The following is a 26,694-nucleotide window of genomic DNA, read 5'->3' as shown; positions in this document are numbered from 1 at the left end:
TAATGCTGAAACTGGGCTCAACAGAAGGCCTGTAGCTCAAACCTGTTGAGCTACCCTTGAAGTACCATGTACGTACAGTTCTTACCCTGAATTTTGCACAGTTTGACAACATCCGCTCCAGCAACTACTTTGAAATGGACACCCTTTGAACTTGAGAGCAGCCTTGATCAGGCCTAATTGATACAGTCCTCATTTTTGTATGGTTGATAATATTTTATTTCATTTTTTTAACTGTTTTTTTTTTTTTTGGTCATTGAAGCATGCACTGAACGTGTGGTTTGTAGTCTACAATTCTATTTTCTGTTGTAATAGCACACACCATCATAGTTTTCACATGGATTTTTATTTTTCAATTATGCTTTGAAAATGACTGAAGCTTTAATTTCAATCAGTTTGGCCCTAGCCCAGCTTCAAAGCAAAGCCTAATATTGTGTTTTGTTGCTGAAAAAAACCCAAAAGGTTGCAGAATGTCCATCACTGGTGGAATTGTTAATTAATTGTTGACATTGAGGTGTTAAAGAATCATACCCATTTTATTATTCAGGGAAAAACTGTTTGAAAGTTAATGTTGAGATCCTGTTTACATAATGTACAAGCTGATGTGGCCTGTGTGAAATGTGGCTTGAAAAGACCAGCTTCTAATTAAAAGCCCTAATATGCTCAATTGGCCTTCAGAACGATTGTGATATTGCCATTGTATTACTTTAATGTACCACTTATATCAGCACATTATAACTTGATGCCATCATTTTTTTTGTAGAATGTTAATACATTTTGCCATTAAGGGACCTATATGCAATGTGCTTTGTTATTTATTTATATATTGTAAGTTCTCAACTGGTCTTTATTAACAAAACAAAACTGATCAGGTACATTTGAAATTTATTCAGGGCTGCAGGCCAGGATTTCACATTGGATAACAATACAAAATAATTGTTAATAAACATATTCCCACAGTTAACAAAAATACCAAGTCCTTGTGCAGTTTTCTACCCCTCTTCAACATTACAGTGCTTGGCACCACAGGTTGTTCAAGCACAGATATCTTCACTGTCTTTTTCTTTCAATTACATGTCTCTCACTGTTTGTACTACTTGTTTCTAAAAGTAATAGAAGTCCTATTAATTTTCACAGAGATGACACATGCCATGTCGACAAAGCAGTATTTGAGTCATTTTACAGGGTCATGAAACCTCAACAGGACTGATGTCTACAGAAATTTTATAAAACACCAAACACGTGTCGGGTTACTTATGTATTTTAAGAATTTAAGTTGGCTTCTAGGTCCATTTGAGATTAATTAAGTGATCAAAGCAGCATGTTTGTTCCTGATAACAATAGGGGTTTAAACAGGACTGCAACTAAAAATGAGGTTCCTACAGTCCACAAGTAGGGATGCACAATATTGGATTTTTTACAGATATTCAAAAATGTATTTATTTTACAACTCATTTGGCCGATATCAGATATATCGATACCGATATATATAAATATATACTCTTTTTTCCCCTCACCTATTTGCAGGTATCATCAAGTCTCCTCTGTAGTGGAATCAACATATTACCATGGATACTCTTATCGTGTTGGCCCACTGGCAAATGCAGATAAAATACAAAGCTTATAATTGTAGAAATAATAATTCCTTGTACAAAATAAGATAAATACTTAAACTTATGTTATGTAAATCCAGTCATATTTATTTGTGACAATTGCTTTGACACAAAACAAGATGTATCCCTTGCTCGTTGTCCTCCATTTCTCTCATCCTACTTTAACTCCTCCCTTTCTCCTGTCTCCCCTCTTTGTGTTCATACCCCCCCTCACTCACATGCACACACACATGAAAACACTATAATTCATTAACTCACCTGGATGAGTACCATGCAACAAAACTGTTGGAGGCTTTTGTCCAGAAACCCACCATCAAAGAACCCGTTGTCCCTGAGGTCTGCAAATAAGGATAACCAGAACTCCACGCACTGGCTGCGAAGAAAACGCCACCAATACTCGATTCTTTGATTGGTGGTGCTGGCACCCTCCAAGTAAATGTCAAGGGTCCCGTCTTGGTCTGTCGGGACGAGGACACGATGAAAGTCTCTAATGTTGCCATTTTCGGTTCCAAGATGGCCTCTCACAGTTCTAGGGCAGCCCCCTAAATGCTGCAAAACTTCCATGTAATAGCCTTCGATCACTTTTGGGTTACTACTCGCTTTTATGCTTTCAGCCAGACTATTTTCCTTGAAAAAAACATCAATACTTCCGTAATACAAATGCCATATGGTTTCAGTTTATCATAGGATAACTATCATAGGATAACTTGCGAGATCTCGCAAAAGTTTTGCTCTCTACATGTCCTCTCCGGGGCTCCGTACTTACCAAAACTAAGCCCAGGCAAAAATCGCAGACAATGTTTAACCCTGGTCATGTAGAACGTTTGATCCACACCGCGAGGAGCAACGTGTTCTAAACACCTCGCTAACACAGTAAACAAATAGACCATAATTCGACATATTGTCTCTGACTTGAGTCATTTATCTGCCACAACACAGGTTCACAGTCATACCTTTACACCTGAGATTGAGTTAGGAGAGTCAAGAAGAAAGGAGAAGGTAGCATCATAGTGTTAGTTTCAGCTCTGAAATCATGGAGATCCTCCTGCTGCTGTTTGTATCTTCCGCAGATAGTCCTCTGCCTCTGACAAGGACCTGAAGATCAGACGCTGATTGTTGTGTGTGATAATCAGATGAGCTGGGTAGAGCATCCCGTAACTGATATTCATGGACCATAACCGGGCCATCTGTGGGGGGAAATCTGCGTGCACACGGTGACGCAAAAGTGTGTGAAATTCGTTGTAGTATGCACGCCAGGTGGCTAGGTGGTACTGTGAAGCATTGCCACACAACACCACCAAGAGCGCGCGCATGCGTTGAAACTTCCTTCTACTTCTCTTCCCTAGTAGCGTGAAATAGCCTACCGTCCGAAAAAAAAAAAAAATTGTCCCACCATCGACTGGTTCTCCCGGGTCTTGTCCAAAGCTGTCTGGTTCGCCTCCGCCAAATTGGTGCATCAAACAATTGCCCTAGGTAATTAATGCGCCTTCCCTGTTCTGTTATATTATCTGTGATTATTCGGCTTAACTGCTGAAATGACTCCTGGATAGATATCAGAGCAGCTAGGGCAACTTGAATGTCCGACTGATGGAAATAATCCGACATGTTTGTTGTTGTTTGCCTGTACTGCATATGTTAACCCTTTAGACGGAAGCGCAACGGTGGAGCGTTTTTTAAGATTTCCACTCTGGAGGGTGGTTTCACTTTTTTGCGTTTTTAAGCCCCGAAAATGCCGTCGCCGTCTAAACGAAAGGCACATCTGATAAAATATTTTGTCATTTTCACCCGGGAGCGTTTTCGTGTAAAGCCAGCATCAGCCTGTGAGTCTCTCCTCAGCTTCCCCAATCCTCCTTCCATCATATCGACAGATGGTTTGGTGAAATCTTACTTCAGTGAGTGAATAGCGTCCAGTATATTGCAGTTTGAGGGCGACCTGGCCCAAGCTTCATTCTCGACCTTGGTAGCAACATTGCTAACAGTAGCCGTGGCGTTGCTAGTTGTACTTTGTAATGGTATTTTGAGTGTTTGTTGTCCAAGTTTCGAGTTTTTTTGCATAGTTTCTTGCAGGGCTTTCCTTAGGTTTAGAAATAGTTCTTTCAAGCGTTTAGTCGTTCTTTAAGGGTATTTTCAGAAAGTTAGCATAGTACTGCAACTTATCAGTGGCACGCCATAACCGAAAGATCCATGTGTCCACTGTTAAAACATTCTCTAATAAACAGAGGAAGAGTTTGTCACAGTTAATAAATACATGGACTCATTAAAGGGGCAGTAAGCAATTTTAAACCAATACACCCCCAGGTCACGGGGCCCCCTGAGGGTTGACAAACTTTATAACTACAGCAGTGACAATGCGCAAATTTTGCAATGAAAGTAGGAGACCTCCCGGTGCAAGTGACGTGCATGATTCAGTCTAAACAAACTTAATGACAACGACAACGAATGCCACTCAAAAAATAAAGAGGAGTTACCCTTCTGGAAGCGAAAAAAAGAGGAGAAAAAAAAGCTAACAGTGGTAAGTTGAACAGATAATAATGATTAAATATAATACCAAATAACTAAATGCTGCTAGTCATGCCTTAACTGTGGAGGAGAGACACTTGAAAAACATAACTTCCACTAGCTTCACTTCTTTTGTTTACTTTGACGTTCAACATCAGCAAACCTAGCTAGCAGAGCAGCCTGCCTGAATGTCATGATCCGCCAGGAGTATTTTGGTTATGGAGTATTTTGGTACTTTGTTTGCCTTTAAGATATTATCCAGTAGTCTTCATCGTGTTTCTGCCTTTGTTAGGTTCTTGTTAAACCAAACTTATTTAAGGTGTATGCATAACGTTGCTGCAGCACATCACCGCAAGCATGTCAGCTCGCCTGTGTTAGCATGTTAAGTTACAGTTCGAAGTGCCACAACATTTTAATCATACGTAGCCAAATATATTGGCGATTCACATAATTATTTTACTGTCCTCAGGGACCGATGAGGATGTCGCAAATTTAATTCCCCTGAGGAGAGAAAAGGACCACCTCTTCTCAGGAAAGCGGTTTGCCTCAGCAGCAGGCTGGGTGTGCGTCATGTCATGTCATGAGTGATGTCAAATCCTTAATGTGTAGACTTAAGTAAAATAAAACTACTTACTACGGTCTATCAATATATTACACCAGTCTGCTTGATGCAGTTGTGTTTCAATATACTTTGTATTAAATTATGTAGAGCTGTGCAGAAAGAGATGGACCTGGCTGGCCTCATAACTCCTGCTCGAGCAGCAAAGAAGTGGGAGAACCTGAAGAAAACATACAAGGTTTGAATTTGTAGTATTAGACTTTAGTGATATCATTGATAAAGTGTAGAGTGTTTCCTCTGTTGTAAATATCAATAAGAACAGAATTGTGCTCTACATAAATTACAATGTTTGCAGGAGCTCAGGAAACCACCGACAGGGAGTGGCACTGAATCAGGGGAGTCCACTGCTGCGACCTGGAAGTGGTTCTATCCCATGGATGAGGCAATAGGTGGAAGGCCATCTATTCAGCCTCCGTGCCTCATTGCCTCAGCCTGGGAGAGAAACCTTCTGCGTCCACATCAGCCTCCCCTGATTCAGTGCCAGAGGAGCCAGAAAATGCAGAGTCAGGGTGTGTGTCAGGGTCAGATGAGCCAGCACCAGCAAAGAGAGCTAGACCTGACCCCGTAGTGGAGCTGCACGAGAGGCAAGAGAGGAGGGAAGAGGAGAGGGCCAGGAGAGAAGAGGCTAGGGAGGAGCAGTTGCTGGGACTGCTGGAGAAAATTGTAGAGAAAATGTAGTTCCAATCGGTTAATTGTGTTCAGTTGTATGGTTTGTGAAATTTTTAATTAAATAAAATTGTTTGTGAAATTGAGGAGGACTGACCAGTGATATTCACAGAGAAATTGCTAACAATGACTTCTCTTTAATTTTGAACATTGTTAAAGAGAAGTAACTGTACACATCAAATACTATGAGAAATATAAACTATTATTACAACTATTGGAACTTTGAGCTATAACAATTAAAACTATTTACATAAAATGACACTTGAACAGAAAACTGCTATATGATTTGCAACTGCTGGCTTCAGAAACTTTGCAATATTTTTTTTATACAGCAAATAACCATCAATCCTGAAGAGCTGGAGCAGTGGTGTTTGGTGCTGAAAGAGCATCAGCGATGTGCCCACGCAGCTGTTCCCCAGACCACCTCCGTCATCCGGTCCCGGTGCCTCTTCCACAGGTTCAACTGTGTCCCCATTTCTGAGGCAGAAGTTGTGCAAGATGGCACAACAAGCCACCACCTTCACAGTTAAAGCAGGCTGCACCTCCAGAGCCTTGAAGAACACCGATCACCACCTGGTCTTCATGATGCCAAATGCTCTCTCGATGACAGAACGGGCCTTTGCGTGGTGTCTGTTAAAACGTGCGGCAACTGCACCTCTCACTGGCTCCCTGTAAGGTGTGATGAGGGCGATGGGTTGTGACATACAGGGGTATCCACCATCCCCCAGAATGCAATATCCCTCAGGTGGATACAGACTGCGCACATACACAGGGGTGTTTTTAAGCACTCTGGCATCATGGACTGACCCTCGGTACCCAATGAAAACATCCAGGAACTGGCACTGATGGTCACACATGGCTTGCATCTGGATGGATTGGAACAGTTTCCTGTTGAAATAACACTGCACATCCGCACTCAGGGGCTTTATTCTAATATGGCCGCCATCAATGCTGCCCACAACCCTGGTGAATGCTGCTGATCCAGCAAGGCGCTCAAAGCCAGTGCTGATTCTCTCAAGCTCCTCCTGTGGTGGAAAGTAAATGACCCTGTTCTTGAGACTGATGATTTTGTTAGCAACCCTGTGAATGATGTCATGCACCGTGGAGCGTGGGATGCTAAATGCTTGTGACACGACACGGTAAGACGTTGCGCTTGCCAGCCAAAACATAAACACCAGAACCTCTAGGCCTGGACCCCTGCCATGGTCACATGGAAAGTGGAGAAGGGCGATGAGCTGAGCAACTGTGGGTCTGGAGAGGCGGAAGTCAGGTCGTAGGTCACTTTGACCATCAAAATACAGGGCCAAGACAGGAACTTGGTCATTCAGTACACAGTACCGAGTTACTTGGCCATGCTAAAAAACAGAAATATTGATATTGTGAATGAATATGAATAAGAGCAACAATCCAATAAAGTTTACATGTGAAAACAAGATTGTGTCTTGTCCAAGTTTCCCCAGGAGGGGGTGTAGTCTGACGACAACTCAGTGGATGGATATACATATCTAAATGTATCTTCTTTAAAAAAAAAAAAATGTACATGCCTAGCATCATCTTCATCCTTTCACTTACAATTTGTCGACGTCTTGCTAGTCTCACAGCAGCAACACCTCTCAGCCGTCTCTCTCTTCTCGCTCTATTTCGCCTAATTTTTGTCAAAAACCTTTGAATAATGTAGAAAATACACACGGACAAGTTGATACTCGCGGGCATTTTATCGACATAAGCCAGAGCGGTTTCGAGAGTATTTCGATTGATGGATTGTTTTTTGTTTATTTTAATATGAAGGAGAAATGTGATTTGTGGCGCAAATCCTGCGACAAAAACGTAATTACCATCGCAACTCAAGTAGTGTCCGAAATCTTAGCTGGTGAGTGACTATACAACGAATTCCCTATATAGTGAGTAGAGGGTAGTGAATGAGTGGGTGATTTCGGACACAGCCCATGTCTTCTTTCAGGAGCTCTGCAAAGGAACAAGGCGAGATTGGCCTGTCTAATTAATATTCATGAGCCTCTCTTCTGATTGGCCGACTGTTTTCTAAGTGAGCACAGCCAGACCAACCACAGGTAACATGTTGTTGACGACAGGAGAGAACCAACCACCTCACGTGTTGCGTGAGTGGCGTAACTCCTGTCGTGAATGGGGGAGTTACGCAACTGTGAATGGGGGAGTTACGCCACTGTGACTGTAGCGGCGTGTCTCCCTGTCGGCCGCTTCCTGGGCATTAGCCAAACTGGTCTCTTATATTAATATTCTTAGGAAGTCTGTGCCATGATTAAATAATAATAAATGATAATGAAGCCTGTGCAATAATGTAGCTTCTTGATACCAACGACTGAAAAGCGTTTCCTCGACATTCTCTTGTGTTGTTGACAGCTCAGCAACGGAATGGCAGGTGGGCCATGACAGCGGAACGGCTGAAGACGGTGACTGTGTAGCTGTGACATCACATTTCAGCGGAAGACCTGACGCCTTGTAAAAAAAAAAACAGCTGAAAAGCGTTTCCTCGACATTCTCTGGTGTTGTTGATAGCTCAGCAACGGAATGGCAGGTGGGCCATGAGGGCGGAACGGCTGAAGACGGTGACTGTGTGGCTGTGACATCACATTTCAGCGGAAGACCTGACGCCTTGTTAAACAAAAAACAGCTGTGTATTTGTCTGTTTATTGACCGTTTTGACACTTTTACGGTACTTACAGAGCCCTTATTTATTATGAAAAAAGCCATGAAATCTCAGCCCTTTAAAAGACTGTAAGTCTGTTTTTTGGTTACGGTTTATTAAATCATTTTTTTTGTACACTGAACTCTGCATTTCCCTAACACATAACACTGAGTGTGGAGTCGGGACACCGGCACGGCGACATGTTAGCTTAGCTTAGCTAGCAGGCTAAGAGGGGGAGGGGGAAATCAGCTAACTTGAACAATACTTTTTCTGTAGCCTGGTTAACTGATGAAAGCTAACTGTCAAGCTATGACTGCTAAATTATGAAATTTGGATGCGAAGAAATTTGGACTGTTTGAAATTTGAAGTGTATTCTAAATACTAAGGTGCATTGGTGTAAGTTATTGTGCTATGCACAGTTTAGTTAGTGTATTTAATGGTATTTTCCATATCTGTAGAGTAGTCCTAGTGGTTTAATCGAATTGAAAACTATATTTTCATTACACTGTAAATGTAAAAACATTAGTAGCCATAGCGCAGGCTCTAGCACACAGATTTAATCCTATGTATTGGAACTATGTTAAATTATGTCCCCGAAGTGTTAATATTAAACAATAGTTTTTAAATTAAAAAATGTTTACATTTCTCAATTTTTTGTGAGTGTCGGATTATTTTTAACATAATGGTGATGAACGCTGGTTCGAGCGGCCCCCTGTGATTTTTTTTCTCAGACCAGAGTATCAAAATATCAATGACAAACAATCTTTCTCCGAAGTCGCTTATACTGCCCCTTGATTATTAGAGCATAATTTGAATTCAATACAGATTTGATTTCCAGCAGAATCACCGACAGTGTTTTAATTTCTTATTCTATCACTGCAGCTCGGAACAAAACAAGGAGACTGACTGATAAATAGTAAAAACAAAATACTATATATTTTATATGAAAAATTATCCACACACTGATCAATTTTTCTCATGATTATGAATGAACAATTGAGTCCGATTAATCTCATCACACATTAACATCTTCTCTTCATCAAACATTAATATCTTCTCTCCTCTCCTTAAGCAGTATAAACAGTCTGACATCAGTTCAGCTTCTCTTCATGATAATTTGATCATCGTCAGACAAAAGGGCAATAATATTCACACAATAATAAACATAATAAATTCCTGTGGTTATTTACATTATATTTTTAAGCTGACTGAATTTTTAATGGTTCTTTTCTATTTTAGTTGCTTGATGATATTGTTAAGGTTTCACTTTGTAGAATGTCACTTTTAAATGTCGAAAATCTGTGTTTCTTCACGTATCATATTAAAAACTTTATTCATGGTTCTAACGATGTCCCTTGTGATTAACAAAGCCACCTCTTCCACATGAACACAGGGTTGACTGAGACGAAATCCCACTACGTAGTACAGGGGCCTGCACTACAAAGCAGTCAGGATCCTGTAGAATGGTGACGCTGGTTTTCTAGTGATCTGATCATATCCTGCTGCAATGCCAGTTGCTGTTTTGCTGTTGTCATTTTTTTATATATATCAGAGGCTCAGTAAACCAAAATGCTTTTGGTTTGAGTAAGATATATAAAAGGTGTGTGGATGCGTGTGTGTATTTAATACTACACATTTTGGCCCTTGGCCTGACATGCTTGACATAATTGGCCCTCGGGGGAAAACTAATTGGGGGTCCCTGCTGTAAACTCTTTTGTCCCAGTCAGGATCCTGTAGAATGATTACTCTAGTTTTCCAGTGTTCTGATTGGTCAGTAGTTGGACTGGTTACTGGCTTTGATCACTTTCTTGAACTTAACCTGCCTAGGAGAAGGTAAGCTGTTCAGCATAAGTTACCCTTGTGATTTACACCGGTAAGAAGAGAAACATCTTGGTCTGACTGAAAAACCAGAGTTAAACCTGAAGGTACCTCGATAACCACAAATTCTGTAGTACAAGCCTCAGCTCCGAGCTCTTCATCAGTCCACTCTTTCACTCTGATCGTCGTTAGTTTGATTTAAAGACAGAAGGAGTAATGGCAGAAGCAGCTGCCCCGACTGCTGCCCCGGCTAAAGCAGCCAAGAAGAAGGCTCCGAGACGAAAGAAGGTCGGTCCCACTGTCAGTGAACTCATCGTTACGGCCGTGTCCGCGTCCAATGAGCGGAGCGGCGTGTCAGCGGCTGCCCTCAAGAAGGCTCTTGCTGCAGGAGGCTATGATGTGGAGAAGAACAAGGCCCGCGTTAAGACCGCCATCAAGAGCCTGGTGGCCAAGAGGACCCTGGTCCAGTCCAAGGGAACTGGGGTCTCAGGCTCCTTTAAAATGAACAAGAACAAGAAGGCTGAGCCTAAAGCCAAGAAGCCGTTCAAGAAGGCCGTTACCAAAGCCAAGAAACGGGCCTCCAAGAAACGCGCAGCGGCCAAGAAGCCCAAGTCAGCAGCAGCAAAGAAGCGAGCAGGCACTAAAAAGTCCCGAAAGAAGGTGAAGAAACATGCAGTAGCAAAAAAATCAGCCAAGAGACCCAAGAAAGCCAACAAGAGCCCTAAGAGGGCGAGGAGCCCTGCAGCCAAGAAGGCCCCACAAAGAAGGCCGTCAAACCCAGAGTGAAAAGGCAGCAGCCAAGAAGAAGTGAGCTGTCCTCACTGTGAAACATGTTCCTCCTGCTCAAAGTCTCATTTAAGTCCCACACGTCTGTCCACAAAGAGCTGCTTCCTCTGCCTCTAACTGATGTCAATACTTGTGAGCTGACATCCCAACAGATTGTTATAAATACAATTATTAATTAATTAATGACTTAAGGGAGAAAAGTTACAACAGGAATGTTTCTTACTTATTTGTTACAATATAACGTGTAGGAAGTAATTTAATGCAATAAAATAATAACATGCACCATTATAAATATCTAAGTTAACACAGCGAAGATGCAGACTACGTCTGTTCATGTGTTACTTTTTGGTTTATAGTGACAGTTACATACTACTACTACATACAAACTAGAAGAATTTCCTCCATCAAGAACAAACAAGAAAACAGATAGTGCTGTGATAACCCAATAACAAAAGATAATCACCCAACACCCAAATTGTAAACATGATATCAGCTCACTGAACATGTCAGATTTTTGTCATATGTGCATTATTCCCGGAAAAAAAAACTGGATCCATCACTTGGATTCGCATCAAAACATAATGGCTTCCTGCCAGACCCAGGCCCCATCCAGCACCAAGCTTGGTGGAATCATTTTTTTGTATTTTCTTTGCGTAATTGTGCTTACAAATTTAAAAAAAAGAAAGGTGAAAACAAAGTCCTTGGTGGAGTTTAGTTTACACACACACTGACACACACACAATTACAACAACTTCAAATTTGCTACAAAACTTCAGCAGCTACCAGTTAGTAATCAGTAGTCGGTGTGGTTATTGTTCTGAATAACAATATAATCAGAAGTTTTGTTGCTTTCTTTGCACATTTCCTTCTTCATTTCCTCAGAACTCTCATGAGTTGTTTCCTCTTTGTCTCATCTCACTCTTATTCTAATGTGACATCATGATGCAGCCACAGAAAGTCATGACTTAAAGCTACACTATCATAGTGAGTTAAAGTTTATTTCCTTCATGGTTTGTGTTGAGAAGTTTTATTCACTCTTAAAATAAATACAGTCTTGTACCTTAACAATTCATCTCGTGGTTTATTGCCTTGGTTCCATGCTGAAAACTTTTTATAAAATAATTTTATGAAAAGTCAATGGAGTGAGTGAAATGGAAATTCACCTCCAGAACCGAAGCTGTGGGCAGTCACTGTTGAGCTCAATATCTTCTGTGATTTATGATTCGTTACGTTACTCTCTACACTTTTGTCCCATTCAGGATGTAGAATGATGACTTGTTTTCCAGTGATTTAATTGGTCAGTAGTTGGACTGGTGACTTGCTTTGATCGCGAATGTCAAACTTAACCAAGAAGGATCTGGCAGACCGCTGGAGCTGTGGAGCTACACTCTATACATGTTGGACTTATGACCTCCATACAGGAAGTAGCTTACTGATTTTCGTTTTAATTCTACAAAAGACTCAAATGAGTGTTATTAAATGCTTTTTCAGCATCTTAGGCAAACTAATGTAATTGAGTAGATTTGGGAGTTTTTTGGTTTGTTCTTGTTTTTATGATTTTAATGATAGCGATGTGACGAAGAGTAATAAGGCCAAGCATAAGAAAAAAAAAAGAGGGAAGATTTTTAATTGAAATAAAATTGAAATGTCGAGAATAATGTTGAAACGTCAAGTTTGCTAACCAATGCTAGCCCCTAAAAGAGCAGATTCCATGTGTTAAACAAAGAACATATCAGTGGCTATTTCAACTTGTTGTAGAGAAAACCCTCGTTCGAAAAAAATCTAAGGGTAAAGACTTTGATCTGGTCGGAGCATGTCCGCCCTATATTATGATGCTGGAAATAAGGCCCGAGATTATTGTTCAGATATGTGATTGTGAGAGAAACAGTAAATTTCTACTTAGTAGTCGTCAGCGAATGGAGAGCATCTATAGATGCCTTTATTCAGACCTCGTATAGATAAGATGTCTGAACATGCTCTCTGACATGAAGCTACCAAATTAATTCTCTTTCTATATCGATCGAGTTGACAGGCTGATAAGATGAAGGGTTCTCAAGATATGAGAGACACAGACAGACAGATATTATTGTAATTTATTTATTCATTCATTCTTTGATACAAGGTTTGTTTGTTTGAGAACAAATGTTTATATATTGGGGGGTTGACTGGGGGGGACAATCATAATCTTGCCCTATTTTCACAGTGATGACAGCTCAAATGCTGCCTTCTTCACATTGGGTTTGGCAGCTTTCTTTGCGGTTCCTTTCTTGGCTGCATGGGCCTTCCTCACCACCTTCTTGGGGCCCTTGGCTGCTTTTTGGACGCAGCAGGTTTCTTCACCTTCTTCCAGGACTGCTTAGCAGCTGCTGGCTTCTTGGCTGCCAACTTGGACTTCTTAGCCGCTGCAGTTTTGTGAAGGGTTTTCCTGGCTTCTTGACACGCTGCTCTGCTCCTTGGATGCAGACACGGCTTTAAGGATGAGTTCACTGATGCTGGGACTGACCTTTTTTGGTCTTGGATCCTTCTTCCTGGCTGCTTTAGCCATTACTTCTTCTATCTTTAGATCAAACGACAATTGGAGTGAGAGTGAACTGATGAAGAGCTTGGGGCAGATGCCTTCATTACGAAGCATGAAATGCGGTTATCGAGGTAACTTCAGGTTTATTTGGGTTTTCTGTCCTACCAAGCTGGCTCTATTCTTTCCGGGCTGAATCACAAAGGAAACTTGTGTTGAACTGCTCCGGAGCAGGTAAAGTTTGAGATATGAGATCAAACCCAGTCACCAGTCCAACTACTGACGAATCAGATAACTGGAAAACTGGAGTTATCATTCTACAGGATCCTGACTGGGACAAAAGAGTTTACAGCAGGGATCCCCAACTAGTTTTCCCCTGACGGCCAATTATGTCAAGCATGTCAGGCCAAGGGCCAAAATGTTTAGTATTAAATACGGACAAGCACCCACAAACCTTATATATGTGACTCAAACCAAAAACATTTTGGTTTACGTAGCCTCTGATATACTCAAAAAAATGACAACAGCATTACAGCAACTGGCATTGCAGCAGGATATGACTGAGTAGCAAATGACAAAAAAGGAAAACAGAAAAATGGCAAAGGTACAAGACTGTGAACATAATTCTTTTAAGAGTGAAGGAGTTGCTGACTTCCAACCAATCAGAGACGTCGGTGTTACACTTTACGATTGTGGGTTGTTTAGTACTTCTCAATGATATTGCGAATACTTTATTTCTTTCCAAAAACAAGGTTGATATCGTCTTCTGGAGGTGCATATACCATCAATTCACAACCTTATAGCTCGTGGTAAGTCTACCTGGGATGGTTTCTGTGATGGAAAAATTGATGCAGTTGAATCAGGAAGACGGAGATCTTAGAAGTCTAAAGCAGAAGTATTTATTCGGAACTCAATATTGAGGGGATTTCTGGTTCATACAAAGATCAAAAAAGTGTCAGTGCATGATGTCCCAAAAACTCTCCTGTTCCCGGTCAGTGTGATTTATTTAACTCTCAGAATCATGTCATCATCAAACAGAACGGTTCCTTAAAATCAGAATGTTTAGACTATAATCTAAGACTATGATATCCAGAGACAGTGACCTGACCTGCCAAGAATGAGATGACCTTCTAGTCTTTTACACAGGAGAGGATAAAATTCAACAACAGTTACAACATTATGGCTAATAATCGAAATGTGATTCAGAACATTGGTGTCCACTTCCATGGGCTGTTGAGCTCTTGCTGTTCCAGGCTTCTCACTCTGGTTTTAAAACAGTTTCTTATTAACAGAGGAGAGTTTATCACACTAAATAAATGCATAGACTATAATATTAGAGCTTCATTTGAATTCAATAAAGTTTATTTGATTCCCGACAGAATCTCTGACAGTGTTCTAGTTTCTGATTCTATCACTGCAGCTCAGAACAAAACAAGGAGACTGTGACTATAAATAGTAATAGTGCCGGTTCTGACTTCCCTGGGTGCCTTTGCAAAATTCTTCTAAGGGGCCCTCCTACCTGAATCATGAGCCATGTAAACCCTTTACCATTGCCACACAGTTACAACCTGACACCCCAGTATTCCAACTATATAAACAAAGGCAAGAAAACAAAGACGAAAGATGAGATGAAATAATACAAATATAAATTCTGTATTCTGTGTGGACAGAACCAAAAAATGTAATTCACTTCGACACACTGATCTTGTATCAGCCAGTGTGTAGCAGTGTGGTAGTGACCAAAATTTAAAGTCCATATATTCATCAAATACGGTGAGTCACTGAGTTCACATCTGGAGGGAATTTCAAAGATAGCACTGAAGTGAACTAGTAGACGCCAGGAAGTTTCCTAAATCTTGAAGTGACCTGGAAGTATTTGATCAGCAGCCATGATAAGAGCTGTTCGGATTCTCTAAATGCAAAGGAAAGGTGCTTCAATGCTTCCTTTCATATCCCACCCTAGGGAAGTGAGCTCCCGAAACCGTACACTGACAAGAAGCGGCCATGTAACCAATTGAACACTTTTCGACCCCCCCTTCCCCGGTCCTCGGGGGTCATAAAGATAGGCGGTTGGTGTCCATGCGCTCAGGGGGGCCCCAGCCTGGACACCGCGATCACTAATGTTACCCTGGTCCACAAGGTATTGCCATTGGACGCGCTGTCCACTTGGGATACCCCAGCTCCAATGCAAAGGTATTGGAAGTGGACATTGTCCACTTCCAATACCTTAGAGCTGAGGTCAGGGTATCCCAATTGGACAATGGCAAGGTATTGCCATTGGACGCCATTGAAGGGATTGCCATTGGACACTGGGTGCCAACACTTGGTCAAAGTACAGGACTGGTCAGGTGCAAGGTATTGCCATTGGACACCGCGCTCACTAATGTAACCCTGGTCCACAAGGTATTGCCATTGGACACTGGGTGCCAACAATTGGTCAAAGTACAGGACTGGTCAGGTGCAAGGTATTGCCATTGGACAGCGCGGTCACTAATGTAACCCTGGTCCACAAGGTATTGCCATTGGACGCGCTGTCCACTCGGGATACCCCAGCTCCAATGCAAAGGTATTGGAAGTGGACAATTTGACCTTGTTCTACATACGTTTTTATAGTGTTACACAATGAAACAAATTTTGCAAGCATCTGTCCTATATGTGTTGTATTTTTAAATGACCTTCTTTTTCTAGTTGATGGCAGAAATGACTCGCCAAGGCATTCTGCACAATACTGCTGCTACACGACCATGGAGCTTAATACCAAGGAAATTGTCTATGTGGCCACTATAGACGAGCGGCAGACAAACTGGAACTCCAATATCATGGAAAAGGAAGGTTTTATCCAGACTGTGGAAAAACTAACGAAAGAGATAAAGGTAGTGGAGTTCTGCACAGATGCCCATGTCCAGATTGGAGCCCTTTTGAGTAAGTGGTCAACAGATAAAATGTTGGAATACAAAAATCAATTGAGACACCTCGAAATAAAATGATTCCTTACTTCACAGACCCAGACAAAGGCAGATATAAGAAGCTCAGGATTCACCACAGCCTGGACATATGGCATTATACCAAAAACCTGTCCGAAAAAATCGCTGTTGTAAGTTCTAATACATCTAATTTCATTCATAACACTATCCTGTACCTGCAGTTGAATCATTGAATTATGTGAGGTCTCAATGCAAAAATACATGCATGGAATAACTTGCATTGTTTGTGTTTTGTTTATCCCCTCAAGGCAGGAAAGTTGAAAGGCCAGTCTATTCTCCTTCAATGGTTGAGGGATGTAGTCAACCATTTCTGGTGGTGCTGCAAGACAGCAGATACATTTCAGCAGTTTCTTGTAAGCAAGATTAATATATATTTTTTTAATTCAATAAGTTCCATGATTCAAATACCCGTGACATGATAATTTTGTTTTGTTTTTGTGTTTATTTGGTTTACTTTCCTCAGGTACTTTGGATTGGGGTTCTCCATCATGTGTGCAACCATCACACCTGGGAGACTGGAAGCTGCCAACATGATCACCTCGAAGACACTCAAGGAAAACAGTGGATTGAGAGGGATTCCCAGAGCCACAAAGCGCTAGTGAACATTGTCCTCAACAAGCGCTTGCAGAACCTAGTATCTGCGCTTCAGGTAAAGTGTGGGGACATGACAATTAAACAGAAATTTCACAGAGCTGTAAGAAATGTGTGGGTGTGTTTCTGGCTCTAATTTCTTTTTTTATTCATCCAGATCAACATCTTGAGTCTTTTCAGAATCATATTCTGATGTATGCCAGCAAGCGCCAGGCCTTCACTCCCAGAGTGTATGATTCAAGAGTTGTGCTCGCAGCTCTGGATTACAATTTCCACCGCAAACGGCCAACACAGGACGGCTGAGGGCCAACAAGTGTATGTGAAACTCTCATACAAAATTTCTGTTGTATTAAAATAATTGCATATTCTTACAAGTATGTGAGTTTAGTTGTCATAATGACTTGTAATACTTGCCTTTTCTTTATTTAGTTTTAGGAAGACGTACAACAAGAATGCAAGGAGATATAGCCTTCACGCCTTAAAATGTGAGAAATCATATGGTTATATCCCCGAGTTGCAAGCGCAGACTGTGAAAGGAAGAGTCATAAGCAGGGTTGGGATGCCACGAAAGAGGGCCCTATGCCCGGATGATCCAAGGCAGCTTGGTGTTGTGCCCCCAATACCTCCGCCATGACATCAGAGTTGGTACGCACACAGGTCAGCAGAGGTCTAGGTAAGTGACAAACATCGACATGCTGTTATTTCAGCTCATTCCATTTGCCTCTAACTGATTCTGAATTGTGTGCACATACATGTTAATGATAATCCATTGTATGCACATGACTAATGGCACTCCATATCTTTTACAGGATCAGCCTTCCAAGCTGCTACCAACTTGGAGTCTGATTGAGCTGTTGTTTGGTGTTGCTGGTTTTTGAGGTGTAAAGACAAGGACAAAAATGTTTGTAAATTAGAATAAATCTATATTTCTGTTTTCAAAAAACATTCATTTCAATCGTATTGTTTATGAAATTGCTATTGCAACTTATTTTGACATATTTTTCTCGATTCCCTAGTGTAGAACAAATACAGCACTGACTCAAATAACAAATATTTTATTCTATGTAAGTCAACAGAACTCTACAATACAAAATACACAAATAGATAGATTGTCCCAGTCAGCCACCGTCATGCCCAGTAGGTTCCCACGTCACCTCCCCTCTGTCCCGCACGAGCAATCAGCTACACCCACCTCATCACCTCACCTGGCCCCGCAGCTGCAGCTCATCACCAATCAGGTCTGTATTTAACCTCCTCTCACTCAGTTACTCACCGCCAGATTGTTCTTTGTACTCCATGTCAGACTTTCCAGCATTAACCCACGGACGGATCTCCTGGTTTCGACTCTGGTTCTGCCCCCGACATCCCCGTATCGTCTCAGCCCTGGTTACGACCCTGCCTTTGTCCCTGGTTTCCCCGTTTCGCCTGAATCCCGGTAAAGACCTCTGCCTGCTGTCCCCGACCTTCCCATCTCGCCACGATCCCGATTTATTGTGTTCTCCACAATAAAGTTGTTTACCGACTGAGCTACGTGTGTCTCGCGCTTGGGTCTAAACTGGTTCGTTACAGTACAATCTGGCCAGACATGGACCCAGCGGATGCACCGACACCTGCCAATCGGTTTGAGCGGATTGAAGGCGTTCTTCAGCGACACGAGGAGGCAGCCTGCCACCAGCGGCGGCCCCAGCTCCGGTTCCAGCTCCGGCCAGAGAGCTTCCGGAGGTTCTTGTCGGCACTCCGGAGCGCTACGACGGCGATCCCAACACATGTGGGGCGTTTCGAGTGGGACCGCCAGACCCCCGCATGCTCCTCGTTCCGGGCATTCTCCGAGGAGCTCCGTAAGGTGTTCGGCGTGGGAGATGCCAGCTCGGAGGCGGCACAGGGTTTGATGAGCCTGCGTCAAGGAGACCGGTCTGTGGCGGACTTCTCCATTGATTTTCGCACCATGGCTCGCCAGAGCGACTGGAACTCCCCGGCCCTCCGCAACGTTTTTCTGCACGGTCTCGCGGATTATATCAAGGACGGCCTGGTGTCACACGAGATTCCACCGACGCTGGATGAACTGATCGGGTTGGCGAACCGGGTGGATTCCCGGGTGCAGGCAAGACGACGGGAGAGGAAGCTGAGCATGGCAACGCGTCCTCCTCAGAGTCGGGCCTTTACTCCCGCCAGCGGCTCTTCTTCACCGGCAGGAGCGCGGGTCGAGGAGGCGGAGCCGATCCAGCTCGACCGATCCAGCCTCACCCCGCAGGAACGGGAGCATCGCATTCAGTCCAAGTTGTGCATGTACTGTGGTCGGCCTGGACATTTCGTGTCCCGTTGTCCGGTAAAAGCCAGGGCTCATCAGTAAGTAGGAAGGTGCTGATGAGCCATACCTCCATTAAAACCTTCCAGGAGAAGAGACCCCTGTTTCATATCAAGCTGTTCCTCCCGGAGGGCTCTCATGCACTATCAACCTTCATTGACTCTGGGGCTGACGCCAGCATTATGGAGGAGGGGCTCGTACAGCAATTGGGGATCGATCGGGGCCCGCTTCCTCGACCAGTGGCAGTACACGCGCTGGATGGTCACCTGCTGGGGACAGTTACTCACCAGACTGCTCCTATCCATATGCTCCTGTCCGGCAACCACCACGAAACGGTGCAGTCTCATTTTTTGTCGTCTCCACGCATCCCGGTGATTTTGGGGTATCCATGGTTACGCCGACACAACCCGCATCTGGACTGGGCCACGGGTGCCATTTTGGGACGGAACCCTTCCTGCCATCAGGTGTGTCTCCAGGGAGCGGACGTTTCTCGGCGCACCACTGCTACCAAATCGACTCCAGAGGTGGTGGGGGTCCCGTCGGTGTATCACGACTTCCGGGAGGTGTTCAGCAAGGCGAGGGCTCTCGCCTTACCTCCCCATCGGCCGTATGACTGCGCTATCAACCTGCTACCCGGCACGTCTCCACCCAGGGGACGCCTGTTTTCCTTGTCGGCTCCAGGGGGAGGGGGGCCATGGACACATACATAAATGACTCTCTGGCTGCAGGCATCATTCGTCCCTCCTCTTCACCAGCAGGGGCAGGATTTTTCTTCGTGGGGAAGAAGGACAAGACACTGCGGCCATGCATTGATTACCGGGGACTCAACGATATAACCATAAAGAACCGCTATCCCCTTCCCCTCATCTCTTCCGCCTTCGAGTTGCTGCAAGGAGCCACCATTTTCACCAAACTCGACCTCCGCAACGCCTATCACCTGGTATGGATCAGGGAAGGGGATGAGTGGAAGACGGCCTTCAACACCCCGTCAGGACACTACGAATATCTCGTTATGCCTTTCGGACTTACTAACGCTCCAGGAGTTTTCCAGGCCCTGGTGAATGACGTTCTCCGGGACATGCTCAACCGCTATGTTTTTGTTTATCTGGACGATATCCTAATTTACTCTGAGTCACAAGAAGAGCATGTCCACCATGTCCAAGCAGTTCTCAAGAGACTCCTGGAGAATTCACTATTTGTAAAGGCGGAGAAATGCGTGTTCCACGCCCCAACCGTCTCCTTCCTAGGATACATCGTGGCTCAGGGGACGGTAGAGATGGACCCAGAAATGGTCTCTGCGGTCTCCTCCTGGGCGGTTCCGGACTCAAGGAAGCAGCTACAGAGGTTCTTGGGATTCGCGAACTTTTACCGCCGCTTCATCCGGAATTACTGCACCATTGCCGCTCCCCTCGCAGCCCTTACCTCCTCCAAGGTCTCCTTTACCTGGACCCCAGCCGCCGGGGAGGCTTTCCAAACTCTCAAGAAACAATTCACCTCTGCTCCTATCCTCCAAGTTCCGGATCCGGACCTACAGTTTGTGGTGGAGGTGGATGCCTCGGACGTAGGAGTAGGGGGGATTCTCTCTCAGAGGTCGCCGAACGACCAGAAGCTGCATCCGTGCGCCTTCTTCTCCAGACGTCTATCCCCGGCAGAGAGGAATTATGATATCGGCAACCGGGAGCTGCTTGCCGTCAAACTGGCGCTGGAGGAGTGGCGTCACTGGCTGGAGGGAACGAGGGATCCTTTCCTGGTATGGACTGACCATAAGAACCTGGAATACATCCGAACCGCCAAGAGACTCAATTCACGCTAGGCCCGGTGGTCCCTGCTCTTTACGCGATTCAACTTCACCCTCTCCTACCGGCCGGGGTCCCGGAATACGAAGCCTAATGCCTTATCCCGGCAGTTCCAAGAGGAGGAGAGTACACCCACTGAGCCTGAATCCATCCTTCCGGTCTCCTGCCGGTTGGCGGTCCTTACATGGGGGATAGAGGAGCAGGTGCGATTGGCCACCGAGGGCCAGCCCGGGCCCAGTGCTTGTCCTCCTAACCGGCTATATGTTCCTCCTAGCCTAAGGTCCGACATCATCCAGTGGGCCCATGCGTCCAAACTCACCTGCCACCCAGGTATCCAAAGGATTCGTGATGTCATCCTTCAGCGGTTTTGGTGGTCAACTCTGCAGGAGGACACCAAGGAGTTTGTTAATGCCTGTCCAATATGCAACCAACACAAACCTTCTCATCAGGCGCCAACGGGGCTCCTCCGAACTCTGCCGGTTCCACATCGTGCCTGGTCCCACATCTCCCTGGACTTCGTCACCGGTCTACCCCCATCGGAAGGCTACACGGCCATCCTCACCGTGGTGGATCGATTCAGCAAGATGGCTCATTTCGTTCCCCTGGTCAAGCTTCCTTCGGCCAAAGAGACCGCTCAGCTGATCGTCCACCACCTCTTCCGGCTCCATGGTCATCCGGTCGACGTGGTGTCTGACCGAGGACCACAGTTTACATCGGTATTTTGGAGGGAATTCTGTGAGCAGCTGGGGGCCTCGGTCAGCCTATCCTCCGGGTTCCACCCTCAGTCCAACGGCCAGACGGAGAGGAAGAATCAGGAGATGGAGACGGCTCTCCGGTGCATGACATCCAGAAACCCCTCATCCTGGTCCCAGTTGCTACCGTGGGTTGAGTATGCGCACAACACACTAACCAGCTCTGCCACGGGGCTTTCCCCCTTTCAGAGTGCATACGGATACCAACCTCCTCTCTTCCCAGCCCTAGAGAAGGAGGTTTCCTGCCCGTCCGTGGAGGCGTTCATCCGCCGCTGCCACCGCACCTGATCTCAAGCCCGAACGTCGCTCCTCCGTTCCGCCGAACGGTACGCCACGGCTGCTAACCGTCGTCGCTCCCAGGCACCCACTTACCAGGTTGGACAGAAAGTGTGGTTGTCCACTAGAGATCTTCCCCTACGAGTGGAGTCTAAGAAATTGGCACCTCGATTCATCGGGCCATTCCCCATACGGAGTATCATCAACCCGGCAGCAGTAAGACTACAGCTTCCCCAGACTATGCGATGTCATCCCACCTTTCACGTGTCCAAAATTAAACCTGTACAAGAAAGTCCTCTGGTCCCGGCTGCCCCTCCTCCTCCTCTCCCTCGACTCATCGGTGGAGGCCTCACGTACTCGGTCCGTCGCCTCATCAGGTCCCGAAAGCGAGGGAGGGGAATTCAATACCTGGTTGACTGGGAGGGGTATGGCCCGGAGGAAAGATCCTGGGTTCCTGCTCGCCACATCCTAGACCCTCAGCTTATCCTGGAGTTCCACCAGCAGCATCCCCAGCAACCATCTCAGTCCCCAGGGGATCCGAGGGATCCTGGGGATAAGTTGTCCTCGGCTCCTCCCCTTGATCTTCCTGACGAGGGGGAATCATTGTCAGACGGGGAGGAGACAGCTAGGGAGGACCAAGGATCCCTCCACCGAACCCCCTCCACCCGCCCAGCTGAAAGAATGGATTGGTCAGCTTCTGACGAATATTAGGCCCACCTTTTTCCAACCCTCCCCCTTCCACGCATCTGTCTGTTTCCGCTTATTTGTTTTTGAGGACGTCAGGAGACGTCCCTTGAGGGGGGGGTTCTGTCACAGTCAGCCACCGTCATGCCCAGTAGGTTCCCACGTCACCTCCCCTCTGTCCCGCACGAGCAATCAGCTACACCCACCTCATCACCTCACCTGGCCCCGCAGCTGCAGCTCATCACCAATCAGGTCTGTATTTAACCTCCTCTCACTCAGTTACTCACCGCCAGATTGTTCTTTGTACTCCATGTCAGACTTTCCAGCATTAACCCACGGACGGATCTCCTGGTTTCGACTCTGGTTCTGCCCCCGACTTCCCTGTATCGTCTCAGCCCTGGTTACGACCCTGCCTTTGTCCCTGGTTTCCCCGTTTCGCCTGAATCCCGGTAAAGACCTCTGCCTGCTGTCCCCGACCTTCCCATCTCGCCACGATCCCGATTTATTGTGTTCTCCACAATAAAGTTGTTTACCGACTGAGCTACGTGTGTCTCACGCTTGGTTCTAAACTGGTTCGTTACAGTACAATCTGGCCAGACATGGACCCAGCGGATGCACTGACACCTGCCAATCGGTTTGAGCGGATTGAAGGCGTTCTTCAGCGACACGAGGAGGCAGCCTGCCACCAGCGGCGGCCCCAGCTCCGGTTCCAGCTCCGGCCAGAGAGCTTCCGGAGGTTCTTGTCGGCACTCCGGAGCGCTACGACGGCGATCCCAACACATGTGGGGCGTTTCTAACGAACTGTACGCTTCTGTTCCACCTACAACCCCACACCTTCGCTTCAGAGGATGCTAAGGTGGCGTTCGCAATTACCCACCTGACGGGAAGAGCTCGGCTCTGGGGGACCGCCGAGTGGTCTAGGGTTTCGCTACGTGCATAGGATTGGGCAAAGAATGGAAATGCATAGCCTGTTCATTTGTTGCTAGCCATTTAAATTGTACAAACCTCTGTTGCTTCTCTTCTCTGCCTTGGGTAACCTTCAATCCTATCAAGATCATCTCTTGTAGCTACTGGTCGTCTTTGTCGTCGTGGACGTGGTTGTGACTCTCGTTCTTCTCCTCGTCCTCGTCCACGTCGTCCTCCTCGCCTCGCCGATCCACTGCCTCTCTGTCCTCTCCCTCTCCCTCTTCCTCCCCCTGTCCCAATGCACCATGCTGCCAAAAAATAAAGTGTCTGTAAGCTGGATGCCTGTATTCCCTGTTGTCATCGCCGGGCTCCCTTACATTTCCAAAGGCAGTGAGGTCCTCCCGGTACTGCCTATGGATCCGCAGATAACCCTCATCCAGGCAGTACTGCGTGAAATGTGGCAGGAGGCTTACACAGTGGGCAGGGTCTTGGCCACAGCATTTCCGCTCCCAGTCCGTCGCCATGTCTCTGCTGTGGCCACAGGTACACCAAGGTACTTCTGGTACCTCCGCAGGTGTAGGAGCACCATGTCGTTGTTGATGCTCCATCAACAGATCAAAAATCAGACCCGGCTGCCTCTCCAACATTCCCGCTGCGAGGGGTCTATGATCCTCGATCCTCATCTCCTGCAGAAGTCTCTGAAGAAATGAAAGGAAATAAGATAGGGTTAGGCCAATAGGTATACAGGTAGGTTTACAGGTAGACCTATATAGCCAACAGGTTGGACATGTTTTGCAGTATAGTGTGCTGTGCACAGGAGGCAATGCAGTGTAAAGGATCTCATTTTTATCAATGTTGACAAAAGACAACTTCATTGGTGTGCAAAAGAAAAATGCTCTCTAAATAAATGCTCTCTACATATATGTACATATTTTCTAAAAGCCTTTGTTTTCAAAAGCACTCAATTAGCTCACGTTGTGACTAGGGTTTCGCTACGTGCATAGGATTGGGCAAAGAATGGAAATGCATAGCCTGTTCATTTGTTGCTAGCCATTTAAATTGTACAAACCTCTGTTGCTTCTCTTCTCTGCCTTGGGAAACCTTCAATCCTATCAAGATCATCTCTTGTAGCTACTGGTCGTCTTTGTCGTTGTGGACGTGGTTGTGACTCTCGTTCTTCTCCTCGTCCTCGTCCACGTCGTCCTCCTCGCCTCGCCGATCCACTGCCTCTCTGTCCTCTCCCTCTCCCTCTTCCTCTCCCTGTCCCTACCATTGCATCTCCTGTTGATGATGATCTCTGACAATGCACGGACATCGAAAAATAAACAAATAAAGAATTGTATCACTACTATTTAGCACATACAGGTACATCTCAATAAATTAGAATATCGTGGAAAACTTCACACGTTTCATTAATTCAATTCAACTCATATATTATATTTGATTTGAGTGTGACACCTTGATATAATATATACATTTCAGATGGCTGACATTTCTGTATAAAACATTTTTTTTTACTGTTCTTATGAAATAATAAAAAAATTCTGAGATGCTGACTTTGGGGCTGTAAGCCGTAATATTCAAAATTAAAACAAATAAAGGCTTGAAATATTTCATTTTGGGTGTAGGAGTGAAGGAGTAAAATACTAATACATGCTCACACTAATGATTCAATGCAGTTTGAAGTTTGTATGAAATAACATACCTCATCACCCGAAAGAAAACTTGACGAGGTAGTATTGGATGACAGCTTTTTGGCACAGCGCCTACCGTAGTTGCAACGCACGTTTGAAAAAGCGAAGCGCTAGAGAGCACTATTCGTTTGAATGCAATATATAATTTTACCACTAGATGGGAGAAGATCCTACACAATATCCCTTTAATGCTAACTGTCAAGGTGCATTAAGGTGTTTGTAACACAAATGTTCATGTCACATATCAGACTGGATTCAGAAGATACCGTTAACATAGATGATGCAGCGTGTTGTTGGTTGTGATGGAGTTTTTTTATTGCGCCTGTACGGTAACTTAAAATGAAACAGAAGAACACAAGAAGTTTGATTCATATTTTTTACTGAAACCGAGACGATAGATAATTACGATGCAGAAACAGACTTGTTGTGATCGCATGTGACGTGGTTTGTCTGTGTTGTTTTCCTACAGATTATCCAGACCAACTGGACCAGTGGAAGCTCAACATAAGGCAGAACTGAACTCGGACTCATCACTTCAGCACTGACCCCTGGTCCACATATGGTTTGTGATTAACTTAATGGTCACATTTTTCCCAAGTGAAACATGAGAATAAAACAATTCTCATGTTTCTCTCATGTTTGACAATTAAATATCTCTACATACTGTACTGTACATTCACTGTGTTGGTAGAACACTGTTAAATATAAACTACATTCAAATACAGTTGAATATCTACAGAACACAAGCACTAAAACCTCTTTATTTACAAACTTGTCTGATTATTTTTTATTTGTGTCTTCTCATTGTTATTAGGGAAGGACATGCCTGAAGGACTCCACTGTGCTGACCATGTTCTGTCTCCAAGAGCAAAGAATAAAAATTAATAACTCTTAAAACTAATAAATGAGTGATAAATGCTTCAGATAATGAAAAATGTGGAGTCCACTAAAGAGTGTAGCTCACATTTTTATGTTGACAACACTGTTATGTCACATCTGTAGCATGAAATGGAACTAAAGAGCTACATCTCAGAATATAGATGACAGTCTCTAATACTTTATTTTTAGACAGACTATATAACTGTAAAGTACTGGTTTGTTTTGTGCAGCTAGTGGAAGCATCACAGGTGAACTCAACAACAACCAATGTGTTGAAAGTATAAACATCTTGTAACAAATATAAAAGTACCTTTCTTACAGTCATATTCAAAGTGATAATCTCGCACTACTGTCTATAGCAGTACAGGTAAGGAGGACTACCACAGACTAATGTCAGTGAAAACTTGATATGTGCACTGTTTACTACAGTGGTATGGGGAATTATAGTTTTTCTATTTTCTTGTTTGGTGTATTTGTATGTCCCTTAAGGCCAAAATAAATAAATAAACGACAAAAATAACCAAGACTACTGTATGCCAAGAACACTAACCAACAAACGTAACTTCTGTTTAGTTAACGTTTATTTGATTTAATTTATTAGATCAAAATATAGTGGAGCAAACTACCACTAATACAAATAAAAAAACAT

At 44.5% G+C, this 26,694-nt stretch overlaps 3 protein-coding genes and 2 long non-coding RNA genes across 5 annotated transcripts; 4 read left to right on the top strand and 1 right to left on the bottom strand.

Annotated features, from left to right (window-relative positions):
- Positions 1-5,616: 5,616 nt before the first annotated feature.
- On the bottom strand, positions 5,617-7,193 carry LOC118285755 (protein ALP1-like). The gene is made up of 2 exons (XM_035609562.2): positions 6,967-7,193; positions 5,617-6,749 (listed from the first exon to the last, which is right to left on the bottom strand). The coding sequence occupies exons 1-2, from the start codon at positions 7,105-7,107 to the stop codon at positions 5,961-5,963; spliced, it is 930 nt and encodes a 309-aa protein (XP_035465455.2). The 5' UTR covers positions 7,108-7,193; the 3' UTR covers positions 5,617-5,960.
- Positions 7,194-7,490: 297 nt separating this feature from the next.
- LOC124851014 lies at positions 7,491-8,194 on the top strand. Its single transcript, XR_007032166.1, has 2 exons — positions 7,491-7,633; positions 7,774-8,194. It is a non-coding gene; the product is annotated as an uncharacterized LOC124851014 (long non-coding RNA).
- Positions 8,195-9,893: 1,699 nt separating this feature from the next.
- LOC118285764 (histone H1-like) lies at positions 9,894-11,728 on the top strand. The gene has a single exon (XM_035609573.2). It carries the CDS (start codon positions 10,094-10,096, stop codon positions 10,661-10,663), a length of 570 nt encoding a protein of 189 aa, XP_035465466.1. The 5' UTR covers positions 9,894-10,093; the 3' UTR covers positions 10,664-11,728.
- A 10,166-nt stretch (positions 11,729-21,894) lies between these two features.
- On the top strand, positions 21,895-22,593 carry LOC124851013 (chromobox protein homolog 7-like). Its single transcript, XM_047337530.1, has one exon. The coding sequence runs from the start codon at positions 22,123-22,125 to the stop codon at positions 22,591-22,593; it is 471 nt and encodes a 156-aa protein (XP_047193486.1). The 5' UTR covers positions 21,895-22,122.
- A 361-nt stretch (positions 22,594-22,954) lies between these two features.
- On the top strand, positions 22,955-25,937 carry LOC118285770. The gene is made up of 3 exons (XR_004785249.2): positions 22,955-23,015; positions 23,150-23,422; positions 25,636-25,937. It is a non-coding gene; the product is annotated as an uncharacterized LOC118285770 (long non-coding RNA).
- Positions 25,938-26,694: the final 757 nt, after the last annotated feature.

The sequence above is a fragment of the Scophthalmus maximus genome, chromosome 15 (assembly GCF_022379125.1).
Source record: "Scophthalmus maximus strain ysfricsl-2021 chromosome 15, ASM2237912v1, whole genome shotgun sequence".
NCBI lineage: Eukaryota > Metazoa > Chordata > Actinopteri > Pleuronectiformes > Scophthalmidae > Scophthalmus > Scophthalmus maximus.
Note: the sequence above shows the minus strand (reverse complement) of the source record. Positions and strands in the feature narration are given on the sequence as shown.